Source organism: Sebastes umbrosus, chromosome 11, assembly GCF_015220745.1.
Source record: "Sebastes umbrosus isolate fSebUmb1 chromosome 11, fSebUmb1.pri, whole genome shotgun sequence".
NCBI classification, from domain to species: domain Eukaryota; kingdom Metazoa; phylum Chordata; class Actinopteri; order Perciformes; family Sebastidae; genus Sebastes; species Sebastes umbrosus.
The window spans coordinates 27,880,570-27,900,386 of record NC_051279.1 but is presented as its reverse complement, the minus strand read 5'-3'; the positions used below and the strand labels follow the sequence as shown (position 1 = coordinate 27,900,386).

Sequence of the window (19,817 nt, the reverse complement as noted above, 5' to 3'; positions counted from 1 at the left end):
CACAGCCATTTCTATTGGTGTTTTCCAGTCAGTTGAACATTGTTAGTGTAAGGCCAGGCTTAATCCATGTGCATGAAAACACCACATGTGGCTGACTGGGTTTTCTCAGTGTCACAACAGTTGGATAAGTCACAAAGAGGCAAAACAGCTTCTTATTTTTCATTCTTGTTATCCTACGTGTCCAGTTCATCTGTGTCACTGCTGTTTTGTGTTTTGTTTTTTCTTCCACTGCTTGAGTCAGAGCAGTGATGAATTAAAACAAGAGCAGCAGTCGCTTTTTGAAGTTTGAGGAGAGACATTATTATGACTTCTCCCTTAAAGGTCAAGTTGAGCCACAGTGACGGGGGGAGGAAGAGAGGGGTTGAAGGAGAGAGAAGTGTTGAAATAACAAATTGGTCCTCGCAGATGGCGCTGAGGCACGGCAGAGTGGGTTCACCACCACAACATTTTGACCATAATTAACACCAATGCAGTTCTACTGAAAATCTTAAAGACAGGGGCTGATGCTTAGAAGTTAAGGGAAGTGTTTTGAAGTCAAATTAAAAGGTTTCCCTCTCATTCAGTACCCGGTCACTTAAAGAGAGAGTAGGAGCAGAATGGCAGAAAACCCAGTTATTTTCAAAGTTTTCGTCAAACCACCACCATCTTAACTGGTCTTGATTATAATGTTAGGGCTGGTTTAGGGAATCATCTAGTGGTTCTCCACCCTTAGGCTTAACCTTAACCTCTGCCACCTGGCTGTTTACACCACTCTGCCACTTTCCCTGTGAGCAAGTCCACTGAGCTGGAGATCTGAGAAATTATGTCATTTCCACTCAGCCGACAGGGAGAAGGGGATGATCTTGAAGAAAGTGAATTCAGGCTTTGATTAAGAATGTTATTGTAAAGAAATCTGCCTTCAAACAGCGAGGAAAGACTGCAGCGGAGAGAAACATAGAAGGTCTCGACCAGGGTCCCCCCGCGCTCTTTGACCTCACGAGTAATTTGTTTTTCTTGAGTCAGATTGGCTAAACGTTCGGCACATCGAGGCGACGAGCCAAAGTGTAAATCTTCAAAAACACTTTTCAGTGTTTCACTCTGGTCACAACCCCTCTGGGAGAGTACTGAACCCCCCACACCCTCCCCACCACACCCCCTTGTCTCTCTAGACTCTCTCTTTCTCCTTCTCACGTTCTCTCTCCTCCCTGTCGAACTGTTGCAAGTTTGAAGTTGTGTTGGCAGCTGGGCTGACACAGAGAGTTCAGTTAGGTGGAAGGTCGGCCACGCTGCCTCAGGAGGGGAGAAGGCTTTAGATCTCCCTACGTATTTATGGTTCTGCTCCCGTATTGTGACCATAATCTCACATTGTTTTGACAAATGAGTTTCCTTGTCATGTATGACCTCACTGTAACACAGATGTGCTGTATGCACGGATGGACATTTGACCAGCCCGCTTCTCTTTTGTTCTGTATGCAGGGCCAGTGTAAGGCATATAGGCCACATAGGCGGTCACCTGGGGCGCCACCTTCTGGGGACCGCTGGTCGCCCTCTAAAAAAATAAATTAATAAATATTTTTTTTTTTAAATGCCGGTGGACGCTCTTCCTCATTTTCTGCATTTAGGTAACACATGAACAAATAATTAAATAAAGAAAGAAATACACCTTTCACCCCTGTAACTCTCTACCTCACACTTTTTCATCTGCGCGGCCGCATTTATTTGTTAATGAAAGTGCAAAATGTAGTGATATTTACTGTTGGACGGCTGTGTGTCTTTTGCTCCACCGCGCACAACGGCTGTGACCGCTCCATCCTCCTCACGGCGAGTACCTCATTAACGTTAGGGTTCACTTATAGCATTGGGTTTAAATCTGAAATATTGCCAAATAGGTGCTTTTGCTTTTCGCTTCCACACCAAATCCTCCGCCATCATTTTGTCTGTCAACTCTCTCTCGTCCCGTGTGTGAAATCTGACTCCTGCTACTCTGTGCTGAGACTACGTACGGAGCAGAAACACTTTCAGTTTGTAGCGTCCGTTGTCCAACTATGTATTGATAACATGGCGCTGATACGAAAAAATAAACTAAATGGGTTTTGTTTCTGTAAAAAATGCAAAACGACGGTGGGGACAATGGGTACGTAATGTAATTGGTGTGTGCCTGACCACCGTGTAACACCGGTAACAGCGACCACCACAGCAAGTCTATTATTTATATTATAATAAATACAGTTATTTATGAAAAAAAAAAATCTTCCTTTTTGTCTTAAAACCATTGTGATGTCCGATGCGTGTTGAGGTTTATGGGGCTAGGGTTAGGGTCCTGGGGGGTTGAACCCCAGCTGTAACCATAAGGGCTAGAGCCAGCCCTGACCTGACTGTATGTTGTGTGTGTGTGGATTAAGATGAAGGGCGCATGTAGCAAAGGCTTGCAGCAGTATGCACTTCGTGACACTTTATTTAAAACTAAGTTAGTGTTTTGTACTCTGTAATATTGTGTAATGAAGAAAGCATCTAAAACACCCGCCTGCAGACTGTCTGCAGATACAGATGTAGTGATCTTAGAAATAACGCCGGCCATGTTGTGGCCAACAATCCAAGGAAATGTGTGGGAAATGGTTGGAAAATTGTCACCATTGTGAAGTTGTTTGGATGTCAAACGATAGGACGGAGTCTGTTTATTGCTGTCGTCCTGTGTCTGTGTGTGTACACCCAGCCACACACATGGATGTGCTCCACGTCGAAGTGATGGATACAAAGCTGAAAAGGTTGAGAGCCAAGCTGTTTGCCTCTTATTTGGACGTGAGGAGAACAGAGCCTTCTACATCCAACCGCACGAGTACACACACACACACACTTGCAGCCATAATGAGCTTCCACATCAGCTGTTTTCCACCAGCCAGTTTATTGTGTGCGGCCTTCAATTTCTACTTGCAACAGCAGCAGGTCTGTTCAGCACCAGTAAACAGGAACTTTGTTGTCTCCCTACCAAAATCTTCTAAACAAAGACTCTTGTTGTTTACTTGCCTTTTGCTCGAGGATAAATAAAGGGCAAGGAGACTAACCTCTGATGTCTGGTGTCTTCTGTCTCTGTTTGTATGTGTGTGTGTCCTGCTCTGTCCCATCCTGCAGCTGCTGCACATCTGCATCGAGGGATGGGGGAACTGGCGCTGGTCAGAGGCCTTCAGCGTGGACAACGTGGGGACTCTGCTGAGGACCATTCACTACAAAGGACGCACAGCTTCACTCATCATCAAGGTGGTGCAGCTCAACGGTGTCCAGAAGCAGGTACAGTCACTTTTTACTCAGGCCGTAACACACCCGGGGGCGTTTTTTTCATGCATTTAATTTGCACGTCAGTATATTTTTTCAAGCTGTAGTTTTTGTTATGAATACTTGAACATGAATGTTAAGTTGCAAAAAAGCAATATTTATTTCCGCAACAGGTCGATTTTCTGCGCTTTCGCACAGTGAATTAAAGGCATCAAGAAATCACGATGTGTGGAACCGAGTTGCGCCTATATTTATAAAACAACATGGAGGCTCCGCAGACCAGATCCACTCCTTCCATTCTTACTTTTCACAATAAAAGCCCTGAAATATAATATTCGCAGGCGAGTATTTCGCATTGTCGTGTCGTTTATTCGTGACGCCCCCTAGTGTATAACAGCCTTTGCTGTCTGTTTTTGTTTGGGTTTTTTTTTTGTCATGTCTTCATAGTAATGAAAAGCATCCTAAACCTCTTAAATATAAACATTGAGAAAATATGCAAGAAAAGAACATTTTGTAAACTATTTCTTCATCCGGCCAACGTCATCACACAAACATTACATGTTTTTATTTATTTCAATGTGCTACATTACATACATGTCTATTTTGCTATAATACTTAAGATATGAGACGTGAATGTGAAAAGTATTGTATTTGTTATTCTAAGAACATGTTTAGCCAAAAAATGATTTTAACACAATCTCTACTTACCGGCTTTTTCCTGAGCTTTCAGCCTCATTTGTCTTCATCACTGGATGGAGTTTGCTCAGTTGTCAGACTTGTCATGTTTTGTTTTTTCCTGGAAATGATCAAATGTCATCTATACGCATCAAGGTTAACCAGAGTAATGACTGAACTTTGTAGTTAGTTTAAGCAATAAAAGGAAAACAATGGTGAGCGTTACCCAACCAGGATTTCATATACAGAAAATCCAAGGAAAAAAGACTCACAGCACTGGCAACTCTTTTTAATTGAGTAGATTTGTGGTGAGAATACACCACAGCAATAAACAAGGCCCAGTTTCCAACAAAACCAAGAATGTATGGACTGCATTCTGTTTTTGTCAGTTTTCATAATCTGTTTTATAGCACTAAAACAAAAGCTTATGAACACAATGTGCCCCATCTATCCACAAAGAAGATCACAGGGAATCATAAACCAGCCACGTTCCCCCTTTTTACACCGAGAACGCTGGTGAATCATGTTCGGATTTTTTCCACAAATACGAGTTGTCGTCGTCGTACTCCTGAAAACGCAGAGATGCCGTCACATTATAGCGGTGACACTTTGTTATGTAAACAGTGTCAAGTGTCGCTCATGTCTCCCTCTCGTCCTCCAGACAAAACAGACTCGGCCTCTCGCATTCCTTCCTCCGTCTGTCCCACACTTTGTTTACATCTTGTTCCCATTGGATCCAATGATAGGGTATGAGTGTTGGTCACATCCAATTCACAACACAAATCCTCAGAGAGGGACTAGCGGCTGCCACTACAGAGGAAGTTGGCTCCCGCCTGCTTGAGCATACCTTGCCTAGTGTTTTTTTTTAGGGCCAGGGGGGATTCATCCTCCAAGTGTCACACACTGCTGTACTGTCCCTCTCTGTCTAGCTATGGTCTGTTATTGTGACAGCCTCTTCATCATTTATATATAAAAATCCCCCTCGCAGCTAGCTGCTGACGTGAACGTGCATCTGTGAACGGATATAAAGTGATGATTGATGGAGAGATTTCCCTCATTAGGGGCCGAGATCTTTCTCTCCAAGATCATTATCTGTGCCACAACCTGCAGAACACACACAGCCACATCATGTGCACGTGCAGACATAAACACACTCACAGAGAGTGGTGGAAGCAATCAATTCTGAGCACAATTAGATGTGTCAGTCCCAGATGAGAGCTCCCTGGTGGCTGTGGCTTGGCTCTATGCATGTGCATTTATGTCCATAAATACCTACATAACATATGCATATGACCACACAAGTACAGATCCTATGTACAGCACGTATATCGGTGGTACATGATGTAAGACTAAAGGAAGTATTGTCTGAACTTGGGTGTGTTATACTGTATATGGAGTGATAGACAGTGACCTTGGAAAATGATCAGGCAGTGAGGAAGAAATCAGAGCAATCCTTTGATAAAAACAGACAGCAGCAGTGCAGCTATAGAGGCTTCGAGCCCTGGGAATCACTTTTAGTAACAGTGAAAGTTGAGTTTGAAGTTTTACTGATCCTTAATGCTTGAGGGTGGGATGCATTTCTCAGCACCAGTGACCTTTCATTGGGGAAGATTTGACGGGTGATGACTTTCAGCTAAAAATATGTAATGCATCCCCATTTCTTAAAGGGATAATTTGACAATTTTCAACCAGCTTTGTCACATTACAGCGTGGGTAGTATATGCAAATGAACAGTGTTTAACGGTAAAGTTGATAACGTTCAGCCACCAGATGTCACATTCTCCCTCCACCGTTTCATTGCATTCACCTCAAAAGAAATGGTTGCCAGTTCGTTGCACAACCTGCATATTTTATGGTTGAGTGGGATGACTCAGAGAGACAGTCATGTCAAGTGATGAATCTTTCGTGGTAGAGTAAAAGTCATTTTGCAACATGTAGCTATAGGCCTACATTGTTGCCATGGTAAATATTCACTTTTTCTGCAGCCTGATGGAGAGACCAGTGTCAAACTCAGCCATTTATCCATTTTTTCCACATTAACTGGCAACTTGATCACTGACGACCCTGAAATACCACCCGATACCAACGTCGTTATAGTATTGACTCACAGGCCTTGTTAGAAGTTGGAACCAAACGTCAGATATCATCCACAGAGATAAACAAAACATTTAGTTTGGACCCGCCAAAAATTTTAAAATGATTAATTCACAGTCATAATATTTTTTTGAGAAAAAGCCATACTTATTATTATTATTATTATTATTATTATTATTATTATTATTATTATTATTATTCGGCACATTTCTGAAAGCACTGTGGATGTTTTTTTTGTTTTGTTTTTTAAATGATTCGTCTGCATAAAAATGTTATCAATATAACCTTTAACTTCCCTCCATGAGCTCCCCGCTCATTTGCCAGCAAAAGACTTTTGCCGGTTCTAGGGCCGCGTTCGAACTACAGATTGGACTTCTGCATTTTTTTTGTTTGAACAACAGCCCTAGAGCTGGCAAAAGTCCGCCGAAACGCATCATCCGGCAGGCTTTTGTTGGCAAATGAGCGGGGAGCCGCGGGTGCTGGCAACATGGAGGTTAAATATTGCTGAATAAAGCTGACTGAAAATTAGCAAAATTTCCCTTTTTAGCTAAAACCTCACTGAGGTTAACTAGTTAGTGCCATAATTGGAATTCTGTAGGCATCGGTATGCTTCAGCTGATGTGCTTGTCAAACAGCGTCTGAAGCACACAATTATTCCTGGATAGCACTTTTTTATGATTTTGCCGTTTAAAGTTCCAACTTTTTCGCTAACATCCCTCATATACTGTAGCAGTGATATTGGGCTTGTGAAATAGGATATATAACAGTCAAAAAACCATTGATCTGGAGCTGAAAGAGTGTCAAACTCTCATTTGTGTGTTTTGAGCATAACCCATCTTTCTGTTAGGTCATGCTCAATGAACAGAGAATGTAAAATCTTCTTTTGAGGGCATTATAAGATCACAGGCAACAGAACATCTCTGCATTCAGGGCTCTGTTAAGCTGTGAAATAACCTGTGACCTTCTTCTCTCCAGGTAATAATCTGTGGGCGGCAGGTGATGTGCAGCTACCTGACCCAGGACATTGAGCTGCGGGTGGTGCAGCACTACGTGGGGCCCGACAGTCAGACGGTGGTCAGGGAACACTGTGACTGCCTGGAGGCAGGGGCCAAGTTACCGTCGTATGTGCTGGAGGACGCCGAGATGACGGAGCTGTGTGTGAGGGCCAGAGGAGATGAAGACTGGTCCCAGGATGTTCAGCTGGAGAGGAGGGAGAAGGGCAACAGCAGCTCTGTTGTACAGGTACGGAAACACAAACTGACTTGGACTGAGGCCGTGGGGTCTTCTGGTAGTGTGGTGGCGCAATTCAAGAGATGGACCGTCACGTCGCCTGCTCCTCATTTGCATACAGTTGAGGTCTAGGCTACTTTATGCAAATCTCGGGCGTCCGACGCGGTTCGTCGCCTCTGGAAACTCCTGAGAAATAAACGGGAAAAAATGGATGAATGGTTGGATGGATAGTTATTTTAAAGACATGTTTGATATGGATACACAAACACAGATAGACACACACAATACATTGCACGCACCACTGCTTCCATCCGGCTGTCCAGCCACACACGTTTGGAGCTGGTGACTGGACCACCAACGGTGGCTGGATCCTTTCCTCCTGGGTGGCCACAGTGGCAGAGCTTCCACGCTGCTCCTCACGTTTAGAGAACAGATTGAGATCTTCCTGTCAGATTGGCTTACAAAGGCCCTCCTACCCATAACCCAACCATGTTGAGAGGCAGAAAATACAGTTTATGCTTTCTCATAACAACACTAACCATGGACAGGAAACACTAGCTGATATGTGGGCACAGGGAGAGAAGGCTTTGAAGGCACTTTCACGCCGCTGGATTAGCGCCAGACGATTGCTCCGTCCCCGCTCTTCTCGTCTGTGTTTTCCTTGTTGCCTGTCTTTGTCTGTCCCTCTCTCTTTGTTTATAATCCCAGTGCTGTTAACAGCTAGCTCGTTTCTCCAGCTCCAGCTCCTGTGTGTGGGTCTGAACATCTCTGAATCCACTCCAGCCTCCGCTGTTATCTCTTCTCCTCGGATCAGCCATTCATTACACATATGGAGGCTTGGCTCCGAAACAGAGAGCTGCCTGGACTAGTAGCTGGGCTCTTAGATCTCTCTATCTCTGTCTGTCTCCTGATATTTCACTCTCTCGTTTTCCTCCCTTTCTCTCACTCTCTCGCCCACTCACTGGCTCACTCATCTGTCTTGTAGTTGTTAACTCCTCTTCTTTATTTACTTCATCCTCTGGCATCCAGCTGGTCCACCTGTTCCACTCTCTCTCCCCTGACTATGTCTGTCTCTTTTCTCATCTGTCTCCTGATTAACCGTATCAGTAATCCATCTGAAGTAACTCCTCTTCCTCATATCTCACCTTCCTCCTCTTATTCTCAACATTTTTTGCCCTTGTGCTTTATGTTTGACAAAGTACAGGAGTTCATCTTGACCTCATCCCAGCAGTGGGTGTTTTTGGTGGATCAGGCTTATGGAGTATCTGTTTTCCAAACTTTCACTCCCTCATCCCAACAAGGCTGTTTTGCAATCTATTAAAAGTGAGCGTTCGCTCCGTCTGTGCTCCACTCTGTTGTCCCCACCAGCACATGAAGTCCCCTGCCTGTCATAAACTAGACCACTCGTAATGTGCCTTGGCATCCCGAGGCTTTAATGAGGAGCGAGGAGTGAACGGGACAAACACCAGTGACACATTAAGAGCGTTCAGCCCGTCGGTGGGCACATTCTCAGCGTTTAAATCTCACTAAGATTTAACCGCCTGTAATGGCCCATTTATCTGGCACTAGGAGCTGTCAGTCGCCTCAGCCATGATATTGTGTCGCAGGGCTTTAGGGAGACTTAACTTTTAACTACTGGAAGAAGCCAAGACACAAAGTTTTTTAGGACAAAACATGATAATGCGTTACTGATGGAGGCAATAAACATTCTGTCAGTGATGAGAGGCAGCACAGGCATTGAAGTCATCAGATATCCATATTTTACATTGTGACCGCAAACAAACACAATCAAGTTTGCCCTTGAGTGCCCTTGATCAATCCTTTTTCCTGTTAACCCTTTGTAATAATGGACAGTAATGAGACTATCAATAACAGCCAGTTTTGTCTCTTCTCAGGTGCCTTGCTCCAGTGGTTCTTTGCTTTATGTTTGGTGTACTCTTATCACGATTGAACCTGGCTCTCACATGCAGCAGAGAGTGGTGAGTATCCCTACACACACACACACACACACACACACACACACACACTTTTCCTGATGCTCCGTCTGCTTTTACTATACTGTATGTAGAGGTTTCTCCAGCTCTTGCCAGGTAGTGAGAGCAATATTTTATTGGTTACTAGGGAACACCAAAGCATTACATACACCTATGCATTAAAAACACAGTGGATGTGTTAAAACTAGGGCTGTCAATCGATGATGATTGTCCATAGTTAGTCGTGATTAATCGCAAATTTATCAACAACAACAGCTGTCAGTGTGTCAGTGTGCTGACTTGACTATGACTTGCCCCAAACTGCATGTGATCATCATAAAGTGGGCATGTCTGTAAAGGGGAGACTCGTGGGTACCCATAGAACCCATTTTCATTGACATATCTTGAGGTCAGAGGTCAAGGGACCCCTTTGAAAATGGCCATGCCAGTTTTTCCTCGACAAAATGTAGCATACACTTGAGGCGTTATTCAGCCTCCTTTGCGACAAGTTAGTTGGTACCAATGGATTCTTTGATTAGTGGCGTTATTAGTGGCAAAACAAACAAACAAATATTTTCCCTTTGTTGGTATAATTTGACATAAAATGTTCACAGACCAGCCTGGTTTCGTTGTTTATTACTTGGTTGATCTGTACTGTTTTCACATCATTTGCTGTCGTAGTTTCAACCCAGTGTATCTTATTAGGATAGCTGGATTTCATTGATTAGTACAAAATGAGAAAACTTTATAAGTATTCATGGCATCTGAATTATTGAACATCAGCTAACTACCCTTGCCAGTTTAATTCTGTACGGTCTGCAGTTTGTCTCACTGATGATTGTTCTGTATGAATCCCGTTTCAGGTGGTTTTCAGTCCACTGTTTGTCATGAGGAGCCACTTGCCAGATCCAGTAACAGTCCACATAGAGAAGAGGAGTCTAGGACTGAGAGAGAGCCAGCTGATACATGGCCAGGGCCACCAGGAGCCCCTGCTGAACACTGAGGCCGACCTCACCCACCACCTCACTTTCCAGGCCAGGTAAAAAAAACAAAAGAACGAAAGCTATGGAGCTTTGCCACATTGAAATCATCTAGTACAAACTGTAGTATTGCCCAAAATTTACAAAACAGTTACACCCTTAAAATGCAAGGTAGGTCTTCAAGGTTCAAGGCTCTTTATTTGTCCTTTGTCAATTCCAGCAAAGCAGTCATCGACAATGAAAATCTTTGGTCTAAGGTTATTTCAACTATGCTCATAAAGTATGTATATATAAAAGGGGAAATCACAAAAGTAAATATAAAAGCAAAATGGTAATCTGAGGTATAAAACATAAATATAAAAGTAAATATAAAATAGTAATGCAAATGTAAATTTGTAATTTAGTTGAAGACAGTATTTCAGATGGGAAAACTGAATATAAACATGATTTAATATGTATATGCATGATGAAAAGTAATATACAGTATGTACACAGAGGTGTAAACAGGAATGTAGTATGTTACAATAAGAAGTAATAAAAATATCTATATCAAGAGGTGTAGACAGGAATGTAGTATGTATAGAGAAGTAATAAATAAATAAATGATAAGATGTATTTATTTATATATATATTTATTTAATAGTGTTTGTAAGGCAATATTTATTTATTTAAATTATAAATATATATTATATTATACATATATGTATACACACACACACAGAGGTGTATATTTGTAAAAAAAAAGTATATAAAGGTAAATGAAGTGACATGTGAGATGATCTGACATGATCTAAAGTGTATAAAAAATAACTATCTCACCGGCAAGACCAAGAACAAAAATCTATGTGTCCCACAATACTTTAACCTTTCTACACATCTCATGATATATTAACCCAACTCTGAATCTGAATCTGAGACAGACCTTCACCTGCTTCTGTTTTCATCCTTGCTGTTTCCTCATGACCAAGACAGTTGCCGATCAGCAGCAAAATTAACAGGAGAATTTAGTTCTTCAGCAACCAGCTCATACTGCTGCAAAGGACAGACTCTGACTCTGGTCTTCTGTAATGGCTTTTATTTTATGTCTCAGTATAACAAAGATGGAGAGACACTTACTTAAGATTCTATCACACCACATTCTGATTTGCGTGAGCCAACATGGAGACATGATCCAGAGGAATCGAGGCACATTTCAGGGGAACAGGAAGCCAGCTTGGCTGCAGCTGAGACACTGCTCCATTTCCAACATGTCAGGTCGGACCATAATTACACCTCATTTCGATACGGGCCTTAACAGAGAGCAGGTTTTTGGCCCCATATCCGCTACGCATTTGTCCGTGTATGCACACATGTTTGCGTGGGTGGATGAGTGGTGTACGCACATGTGTCCTCGTATCCATGTGTGGTCTGTGTCTGTCGCTGTCTCAGTTGTCTATGTGCCAGTGCAAGTGTGACAGTCGCCACTTCATCATGGGCAGAGCCTGTCACATACATCACTACTGCGCCTGTTACTCGGTCCCAGTTTGTCAGCGTGTGTTCGCACGTTCTCATATGGTCCATGTAAGAGACAGCTCTTTATTCAGTTTATCATGGCAGGCTCCGCTAAGCCGAATCAGTTGTCAAAATTTGGCATCAAAATGTGCCCATAAAAGAAATGCCACATATCTGTAATTCATCTGTAGGTCTAATAGCATTATCGTGGTACCTCATGTGTCATGTCACAACTAGGGCTGTCAAAGTTAACGTGATAATGATGTGTTAATTCAAATTTGTTTTAATTCCATTCATTTCTGTAACGCATTTTTAGGTTGTAGCGGGCTCAGTTTTAAAGCTAGAGTAAAGATACTGGTATCATATGAAACTAGAAAACATAAGGAATCTATTTGTACCATGTTGTACTAGCTTGTCGCAAAGGAGGTTAAATTACGCTCCAAACTTGCACTAAATTTTGGCGAGTAAAAACTGGCATGGCCATTTTCAAAGGGGTCCCTTGACCTCTGACCTCAAGATATGTGAATGAAAATGGGTTCTATGGGTACCCACGAGTCTCCCCTTTACAGACATACATACCGCTTTATGATCATCGCATGCAAACTGGGGCAAGTCATAGTCAAGTCAGCACACTGACACACTGACAGCTGTTGTTGCCTGTTGGGCTGCAGTTTGCCACGTTGACAGAAAGCAGCATATTAACCCACTCCCATGTTGATAAGATTATTAAATACTTGACAAAGTTCCCTTTAAGGTACATTTTGAACACATAAAAAAGTGTGATTCATCGCGATTAGTCATGGACATTCATGAGATTAATCTCAATTAAGTATTTTAACCGATTGACAGTCTAATTGCATCACCATTGTACCTCATGTGTCATGTCACAACATATAAATGGCAGATGCTCTAGTAGTCCTCAGTAACACGAGTGTTTATGTTTCAGTATGGGTGGCCCCAGGGGGAAATAACTACCACATGTATTGTTGTTGTTCCTACTGTATTTGTTATTTGTACATATGTACTTCTATGTTGTTTTATGCGAATCCACGAAAGAAAAATCACCCCTTTGGTAGCAACTAGTGGCGATCTGAATAAACAGAGTAAACGTTGAGTGTAATTGACTCCCCTTGAGAGAATTTTTTTTTTTGTTGCCGTAACCGTTGTGTGTTTAGATATCTGGTCACAAAGTTTGTTTTGATTGCTGCTGCCATAAAGGAACCACAGTGGCCATGCAGTGACTGGCCTGTGTTGCTGTAGATAAATCCTTTTTTCATTCGCGCAAAAAAGCTCAGAAACAACTAAGTGTCTTGTCTTTGTGGATTGCAACCACAATGCTCCTTGTGTTTACAATCCGTCCCCTGCCTAAACTGCCTCTCACCACACAAAACTTACCCCCCCCCTCCTCCCAACTCAATCCATCCCTCATCCCTCTCCATCCTCAAAAACACACACACACTACAAGCCACAATTGTAAACGTACCTTCACTCACATGCACACATAATAACACACGCACAAGCCCCCAAACCTCTAGGACGGATCCAAACTCGAATGTTCGCTGGTCAACAGCTCGTCTTTCCTTCCTGTAATTACACATAGTTGTGGGCTCTAATGGACGAGGTAGAGAGCAGAGCTGCGGTCTGCGACACAAGAGACACAGACGAGTCTGAACCAGAACCGTTATGTCCTGCTCTGCTCGTATAGGCCACCACATTAGAAAGATGAGGGTTACAATCAGAAGCCTCTTCCAGTTTCCCCCCCTCAGGAACCGCTCTGGATGAAAAGCTTCCTGTCAACACCTTGTCAACATCCTCTGTCTTTCCCCAGATCCATAAGCAATAGCCCCTGAGTTCCTTTTATAGCACAATGAGCTCTATTAATAAACTGCTGCTCCGGGGTAAGGGGGCTGCTTTGCTTTAGCCAAGTGGAACTGGATGCTGCCCAGAGAAAGAGAAGAAGCTATTACAGTTTGGATTTTTTGTTGTTGCAAAGCCATAATTGACCAGTGTCTGGGACTGAGGTATCCAATAGGATTATTTACTGCAGTTTAGCGTTTTCTGTGATCTTTGTGAATTAGTGTTTGTAAGGCAAGACTGCACGTCAGGAGGGAACAATCCAAAACAAAAGGCAGATTCAACCCTCTTCGAGGTTTCAGGGTAAAAGCAGAGTTTAGCTGAAGGTCACTTTAATTGTTCTGAACAGAACAATGGGAATAGTCTGCCGCTGTCAAGAGATGTCTTGTTCTGTAGTGAAATAAAAAATCGGTTCTGGCGTGGAATAAGCAAACATGCTTCCAAACCGGATTTGCTGACAAAATATCCAGCAGCGGTTCACAACCATGTGCCTTCGTGACCCCGATGAGTATGTAGGTTTTCATTTCAAGCAATCACTTATCACACCGTCCGCCACAGAGGAGGACATAATCAAGATAAGTGAAATCAGCTGGTACAGTGCCTGTTTGGCAGGAGGACCAGCAGATTGTTGGGTAAAGATCACACGTGTTTGAGAATATATACACGTCCTCTGAGGTATCTATTTCAAATGGAAAGTGGTTACATTTTCTCACACAGACAAACAAACACACGCATCACGCTGATGTTCGTCTTGTCAGAGAAATCTGTAATGATTTGTGCTCCGTCTTTTTCAGGGAGGATGAAGATGCTTCCCACTGTGCCGTACCGATCTCCACCAGCCTGATCAAACAGATAGTGAACAAGAATGGAAGTGAGGAGAACCTGGAACACATACTGGCTGAATTCTACGGGCCGAAGTCCTCCGCTGGGCCGCCGTGGCCTTACGTCGCCAACAATGAAGACAGGTAATCCACATTAGCTGTTGCCTGTAACTGCATTTGTGAGAATTGCAGTTTTTGTGCTTTTTTCTTTCATGATTAGTGTTGATCGTCTTTTTATGCCTCCATGCCGGCGACAGCCGTAGCTGGAGGGGTTATGTTTTCGGGTTGTTCGTCTCCTCGTCCTTCCGTACATTGTACGTATGTACGTCCGTCCCATTCTTGTGAATGCGATATTTCAGGAACACCTGGAGGGAATTTCTTTGAATTTGGCACAAACATGCATTTGGACTCTAGAATGAACTGATTAGATTTTGGAGTTCAAAGGTCAAGGTCACCTTGACCTTTTTTCCTTTCCATTCTCTTGATATCTCAGGAACGCTTTGAGCGAATTTCTTCAAATTTGTTACAAACGTCCACTTGCGGTCGAGGATGAATCGATTTGATTTTGGAGGTCAAAGGTCAAAGTCACTGTGACCTCACGTCCTTCCCATTCTCGTGAACGCAATATCTCAGGAACACCTTGAGGGAATTTCTTCAAAGCATGAACTGATAAGATTTTGGAGGTCAAAGGTCACTTTGACTTCATGTCCATCACGTTCTCGTGATATCTCAAGAACGCCTACAGTGAATTTATTCAAATTTTGTACAAACGTCCACTTGGACTCCAGGATGAAGGTAACTGTGACCTCACAAAACACATTTTTGGCCATAACTCAAGAATTCCTATGCTAATTATGACAATTTCACACAAATGTCGAATGGGATAAAATGATGACGTGATGACATTTACAGACATGGATGTAAAACTTGACTGGTTGGCGGAGGCATACAACCACAAGGCGGTAATTCTAGTTTTAAACAGTATCTTGAGGAGCTTGTCTGCACTTACAAGCATCCTGGGTTGGATAAACAAGGTGGAGCGAGGCAGGGTAGAAAAATAATTACGCATAATGCAAGTTGTGAGCTAGATTCACACTCAAAACATGAGTGCATAAGCCCTCATCCCCCCCAGACACCATGACACCTTATGATCTTTTGTAATAAGTCAACATGTGTAATTCTTTTCCATCTTTATTATAGCACTTCTGCGGCAAGCATTAAATCTTACTGTTCTATTTCATAACACAAATTTCATTGAGACCCACCAGAGAGGTTTTTTTTCTAATAGTAGACTTCATACAAAGCACAGAGTTGTGCAAGCGAGCCCTTTAATGAGGGAGGCTTCTCTTTAATGCTGACTCTTTGTTCACATAATAAAACCGTTAACTGCAAAGACAATGCAGAGCCGTGCATGCATCAGAAGTCGTCCCCGCAGACCGGAGATTTAGGCTGTCACTCTGTCACAGTCCCACTTTCTCACACTAGTCACAGGGCCTTGCATCCAGTTAAAACTTGGCACAGCTTTGCAGAGCGAACATGGTGTACACTCTATAGATGTGTGCACATGTGCGTACTGTATATGCGGCCCCGTGCATGGGGGTGCATACGCGATCGGGCAGCGCACACATGTGGATCTGTCCACAAACGTCACTCTGGAAATCATCTTTTGTCACAAAGCAATCACATCTTGATAGCAGCGGAAAAAGACGTAGCCGCATGCTCTCCCACAGGCTCCGAGCTCCAAAGAGTCCCGGCGGATCTATACTGGACATGGGGGCCATATGTCTGCCTGTGGTTGCCTCTATGATCTATATGCATACTCAAACACGCACACGGATTGTTGCCCGGCACATGTGTACACATAACACTGGGGTTACATACACACACCTTTTAAATGTCACACACACGCAGTGGAGGGCTGCTATCTGGCGGTTTGGTGTCGGGTTTCTCTGTCAGTCAAGCCTCTCTCTTCCCTGCGAGACCTAAGCCCGAGGCCAAAGCACATTTCCGATCATGGAAGTGGCAGTTTATCTGAAACCCAGAAATCTGCTACTTTATGTTCAAGAGCTTAAGGGGAAAATTGTACGAGAAAAAAGGGGGGGAAAGTACTATTAGAGGATTAATAGCACTGATTCCTATCTCTAAACACACTCAGGACTTGGACAGCAAGTGAAAGCCACAGTTTAATTTGTATATTTTTCCTTAATGTTGATAACAGTGATACAGTTTGCTGTTTGGAAAGTGGGCTAAGTCTCCCTGGCACAGTGGAGAAACCAAACCAACTAAGCTCCCTGGCAGGCAGTGTGTAAATATTGTGTCTAAAAGGAGCAGAGGAAGTTGAAAGTGGTAAAAGTTATTTTTCTTTCTCTGTTGGATTTCTAATGATGGCAGAGAGGCACCTCCACAATCATTAAACAAACATCTTGTAGTGGTTGGGGTTAGGGTAGCTGCAGGCTGTGTGTGTGTCTGTGTGTGTGTGTGTGTGTGTGTGTGTGTGGGTTCAGAGCAGTGTGCTTCTCAAAATTCACACTAAGCTCCAGAGTTGGCAGGTTTTGACAGAAGCTGCTGAGCACATTTCTCTCAATTACCTTGTTGTGAGCTCTGTAATGTGATTTACGAGCCCCACACTTTGCTGCCCTCAGCCTCGAGGTCAATGTCCTATTAAACCACACACAAACAGCAGTAAATGGCAAAGAAAAGCTATCGTCAGTGCTTGTTTTTAGTCCCATTTCACAGCTTTGGGTATGTGACAAGTTTGAGACGGCAGGTTGGAGGGTTGAGCAGAGTGGAGGCGGCCTTGAGGGAGTGGGAAGACCGGGTCGCTTTTGATGGCTTTGAACTCCAGAGCAAGTCTGAGAGAGAACTGTTTGTTTGGCTCTCTTCTGGCACTGCGCTGTTTAGGCTTCACAAGACCATGATTGCCGTGAAATGACTGCTGTTGTCAGTGGATTGGTGGAAAAATGGTTGTGTGTTTCTGTCTGTCTGCCTGTTTGTCTGTGCCTCCAAATGTGTTCCCAGATGCCAACTATTCTCTGTATCCGTTTGCATTGCATAACTTGTCTGCAGACCTTTTGTTTAGCCTGCCTGACTGTCGGTGTGTTAATAGCCTGCATAGTATAACTATGAATTGTTTGTTTATATACGACACGTTTCAATTCTTGTTTAAGGCTGTAAAACATGTCCACAGCTGTATTACATGAGTAGACAGGACAAATTATATCTGAAATCTAATTTAGCATAAATGAGTTTTTATTACCAAGCTGACAATAATGGTTGTTTATCAGTACTGCATTGCAGGTAGCTGCGTGTCTGTCTCTCTGTCTATATGTGTGTCATTATAGCTTTGTGTCTAGGGTGAAGTGTTTACGGTCCATACGCCCATACTGCAGTGACCTAAATGAGAAACAAGCTCAGTTAGAACAGTAGAAAATTTGTTCAGCATGTCCGCCTGCTTGTCTGTAGTCTTGTGTAGCCCACTGGACAGAGTAGTGCTGACACTGTAAGGATTCATGTTTAAAGAGGACCTATTATGCTCATTTTCATGTACTTGTCTTTTGGGTGTCTACTAGAACATGTTTACGTGCTTTAATGTTTAAAAAAACATTATTTTTCTCATACTGGCTGTGCTGCAGCACCCCTTTTCACCCTCTGTCCAAATTACTGTCTGAGTTACTTGTTGACATCACCACGTTACGAAAGAAAAGGCGGGACTTCAAGCAAGGCGTTTCAGGCAGTACAGGAGCAGTGTTTCTGTAGGGGAGAGTAACTCCCTTTGGCGTGGACTTTGGGCTTTTACAGACCTTTCACATGCACAAAAACACTGTACAACACACTAAAGGAAAGGGAAAAAGCACAAAAGCACAAAAGGTCCTCTTTAATTCCCAGCAGGTCCACTTGTGCTTAAAATGGATGCATCATCTTTAATGTAAAGAGTAAAGCTTCCACTGGCTCTGTCTGTACGATTGAATCAGTATCTATATTCTCATACTGTATCTGTCAATGGGTCACTGTAGTAGAATCTAATTCCTATATTCTGATGCTATTGGAGTGATTTCTATAATAGTGTGTTCTCTCCACCACAGGTCAGTGATGGAGCCCCTTGCCCAGTGGGACAGTCCCATGCAGGTTAAGTTATCCTGCTGGAAGTCCGGTCTGAACACTCTGCTGGTGGAGTTGTTGCCCTGGGCCCTGCTGGCCAACCACTCCCAATGGGACCTCTGGCTCTTTGAGGGAGAGACCATCGTCCTGCAGATACCAGCCGGCAAGGTCATTGTACCCCCCAACTTCAAGGTACGCCATCAAGATAATGATATCATCAGGGTTATTTTCTCAGACTTTTAAAATCTTCCTCCAAAGCCGATTTGACTGTTATCAGCTCATTAAATGTGCGTTATTGGCTGTTATAAGCCTGCTACACCAACTACTCTGTAAAAGTGACAGAAAACTTAAAAGCAACACGTTCTAACACGTAAACCTGAATGAAACGTTACGTTTTGAACACAAACAAAACAGCTTGTTTAGGTTTAGGCAACAAAACTACAACTTCTTTAAGTTTAGGGGAAAAGATCGTGTTTTGGCTTAAAATAACTATGTTTGAAAAGTGAAAGTGAAATATAATGCTTGAGAACACAGAGACCACTACACGCTGTTGGTTTCACACGGGATGCAAACCCCAGTGTGTCCCATCCATCGTCCCATATGGAGCGCCTCAGTTCCATTTTTTCTCCAGTCATAATTACTACGATCGCTAGAGGTCACTGTTGTCTCCTTTTATTCCTTCTTTCAGTGATCGACCATGTGAATCAATGATAAAATCCACTAATGGGTGTAGCAGGCCCCTTCTGACCCACATCTATGAGGCTTATAAGTAAGGGATAATGTAGAGCGAGCCCGTCATTGTTGTGAAATAAACCCTGACAGGGGTTTATTTCACAACAATGACCCGCTGTACACTATCCCGCTTATTACTCGGCTACTTACTTAAGAAATCAATAATTTGACACAAAAACGGTCCGCCAGAGTCTGACATCAGAGCTGCGCCCATAGCAACGGTCTGTTATACAGAGCAACGGTCTGCTATAAAGAAATAACAGACCGTAGAACACCGTGATTGACCAATCAGAACTGAGTACTCAACAAAGCCGTTTAATAACCTGATAACACATATTTAATGGCCTGAGTCTAATCTACTGCCCTCCACAGCCACAGAATACAATATGCAACTGTTTCCCAAGCTGAGTAATACTCCTCATGACAAGTAAACTGAACTTCATGTGTAAAAGTCTGTTCTTAATTTTGTTATACCACTTACATTTTTTATATAATACTCACATACCATTTCCTATGCATCAAACAAGTCGTATTGCATGAATGTTTCCCATCAGGTCAAAAGTTTAGTATTGTAAAAGTACTTTTCCAGTAAAAATAATTCAGATTCTGTATACTTTCAT

At 42.9% G+C, this 19,817-nt stretch overlaps 1 protein-coding gene across 5 annotated transcripts in view; it reads left to right on the top strand.

Moving 5' to 3' along the window:
- LOC119497149 (vacuolar protein sorting-associated protein 13B-like) overlaps positions 1 to 19,817 on the top strand; it is a 393,997-nt gene that overhangs the window by 351,329 nt on the left and 22,851 nt on the right. For 4 of the 5 annotated variants that reach the window (XM_037785043.1, XM_037785042.1, XM_037785044.1 and 1 more), the window contains 6 exons: positions 3,109 to 3,264; positions 6,994 to 7,260; positions 9,144 to 9,227; positions 10,085 to 10,260; positions 14,341 to 14,511; positions 18,450 to 18,657. In XM_037785043.1, the coding sequence (XP_037640971.1) occupies positions 3,109 to 3,264; positions 6,994 to 7,260; positions 9,144 to 9,227; positions 10,085 to 10,260; positions 14,341 to 14,511; positions 18,450 to 18,657 (1,062 nt within the window). Of the gene's footprint in view, positions 1 to 3,108; positions 3,265 to 3,422; positions 3,813 to 6,993; positions 7,261 to 9,143; positions 9,228 to 10,084; positions 10,261 to 14,340; positions 14,512 to 18,449; positions 18,658 to 19,817 lie in introns of those variants that run through there. The other variant, XM_037785045.1, reaches the window with a different exon arrangement.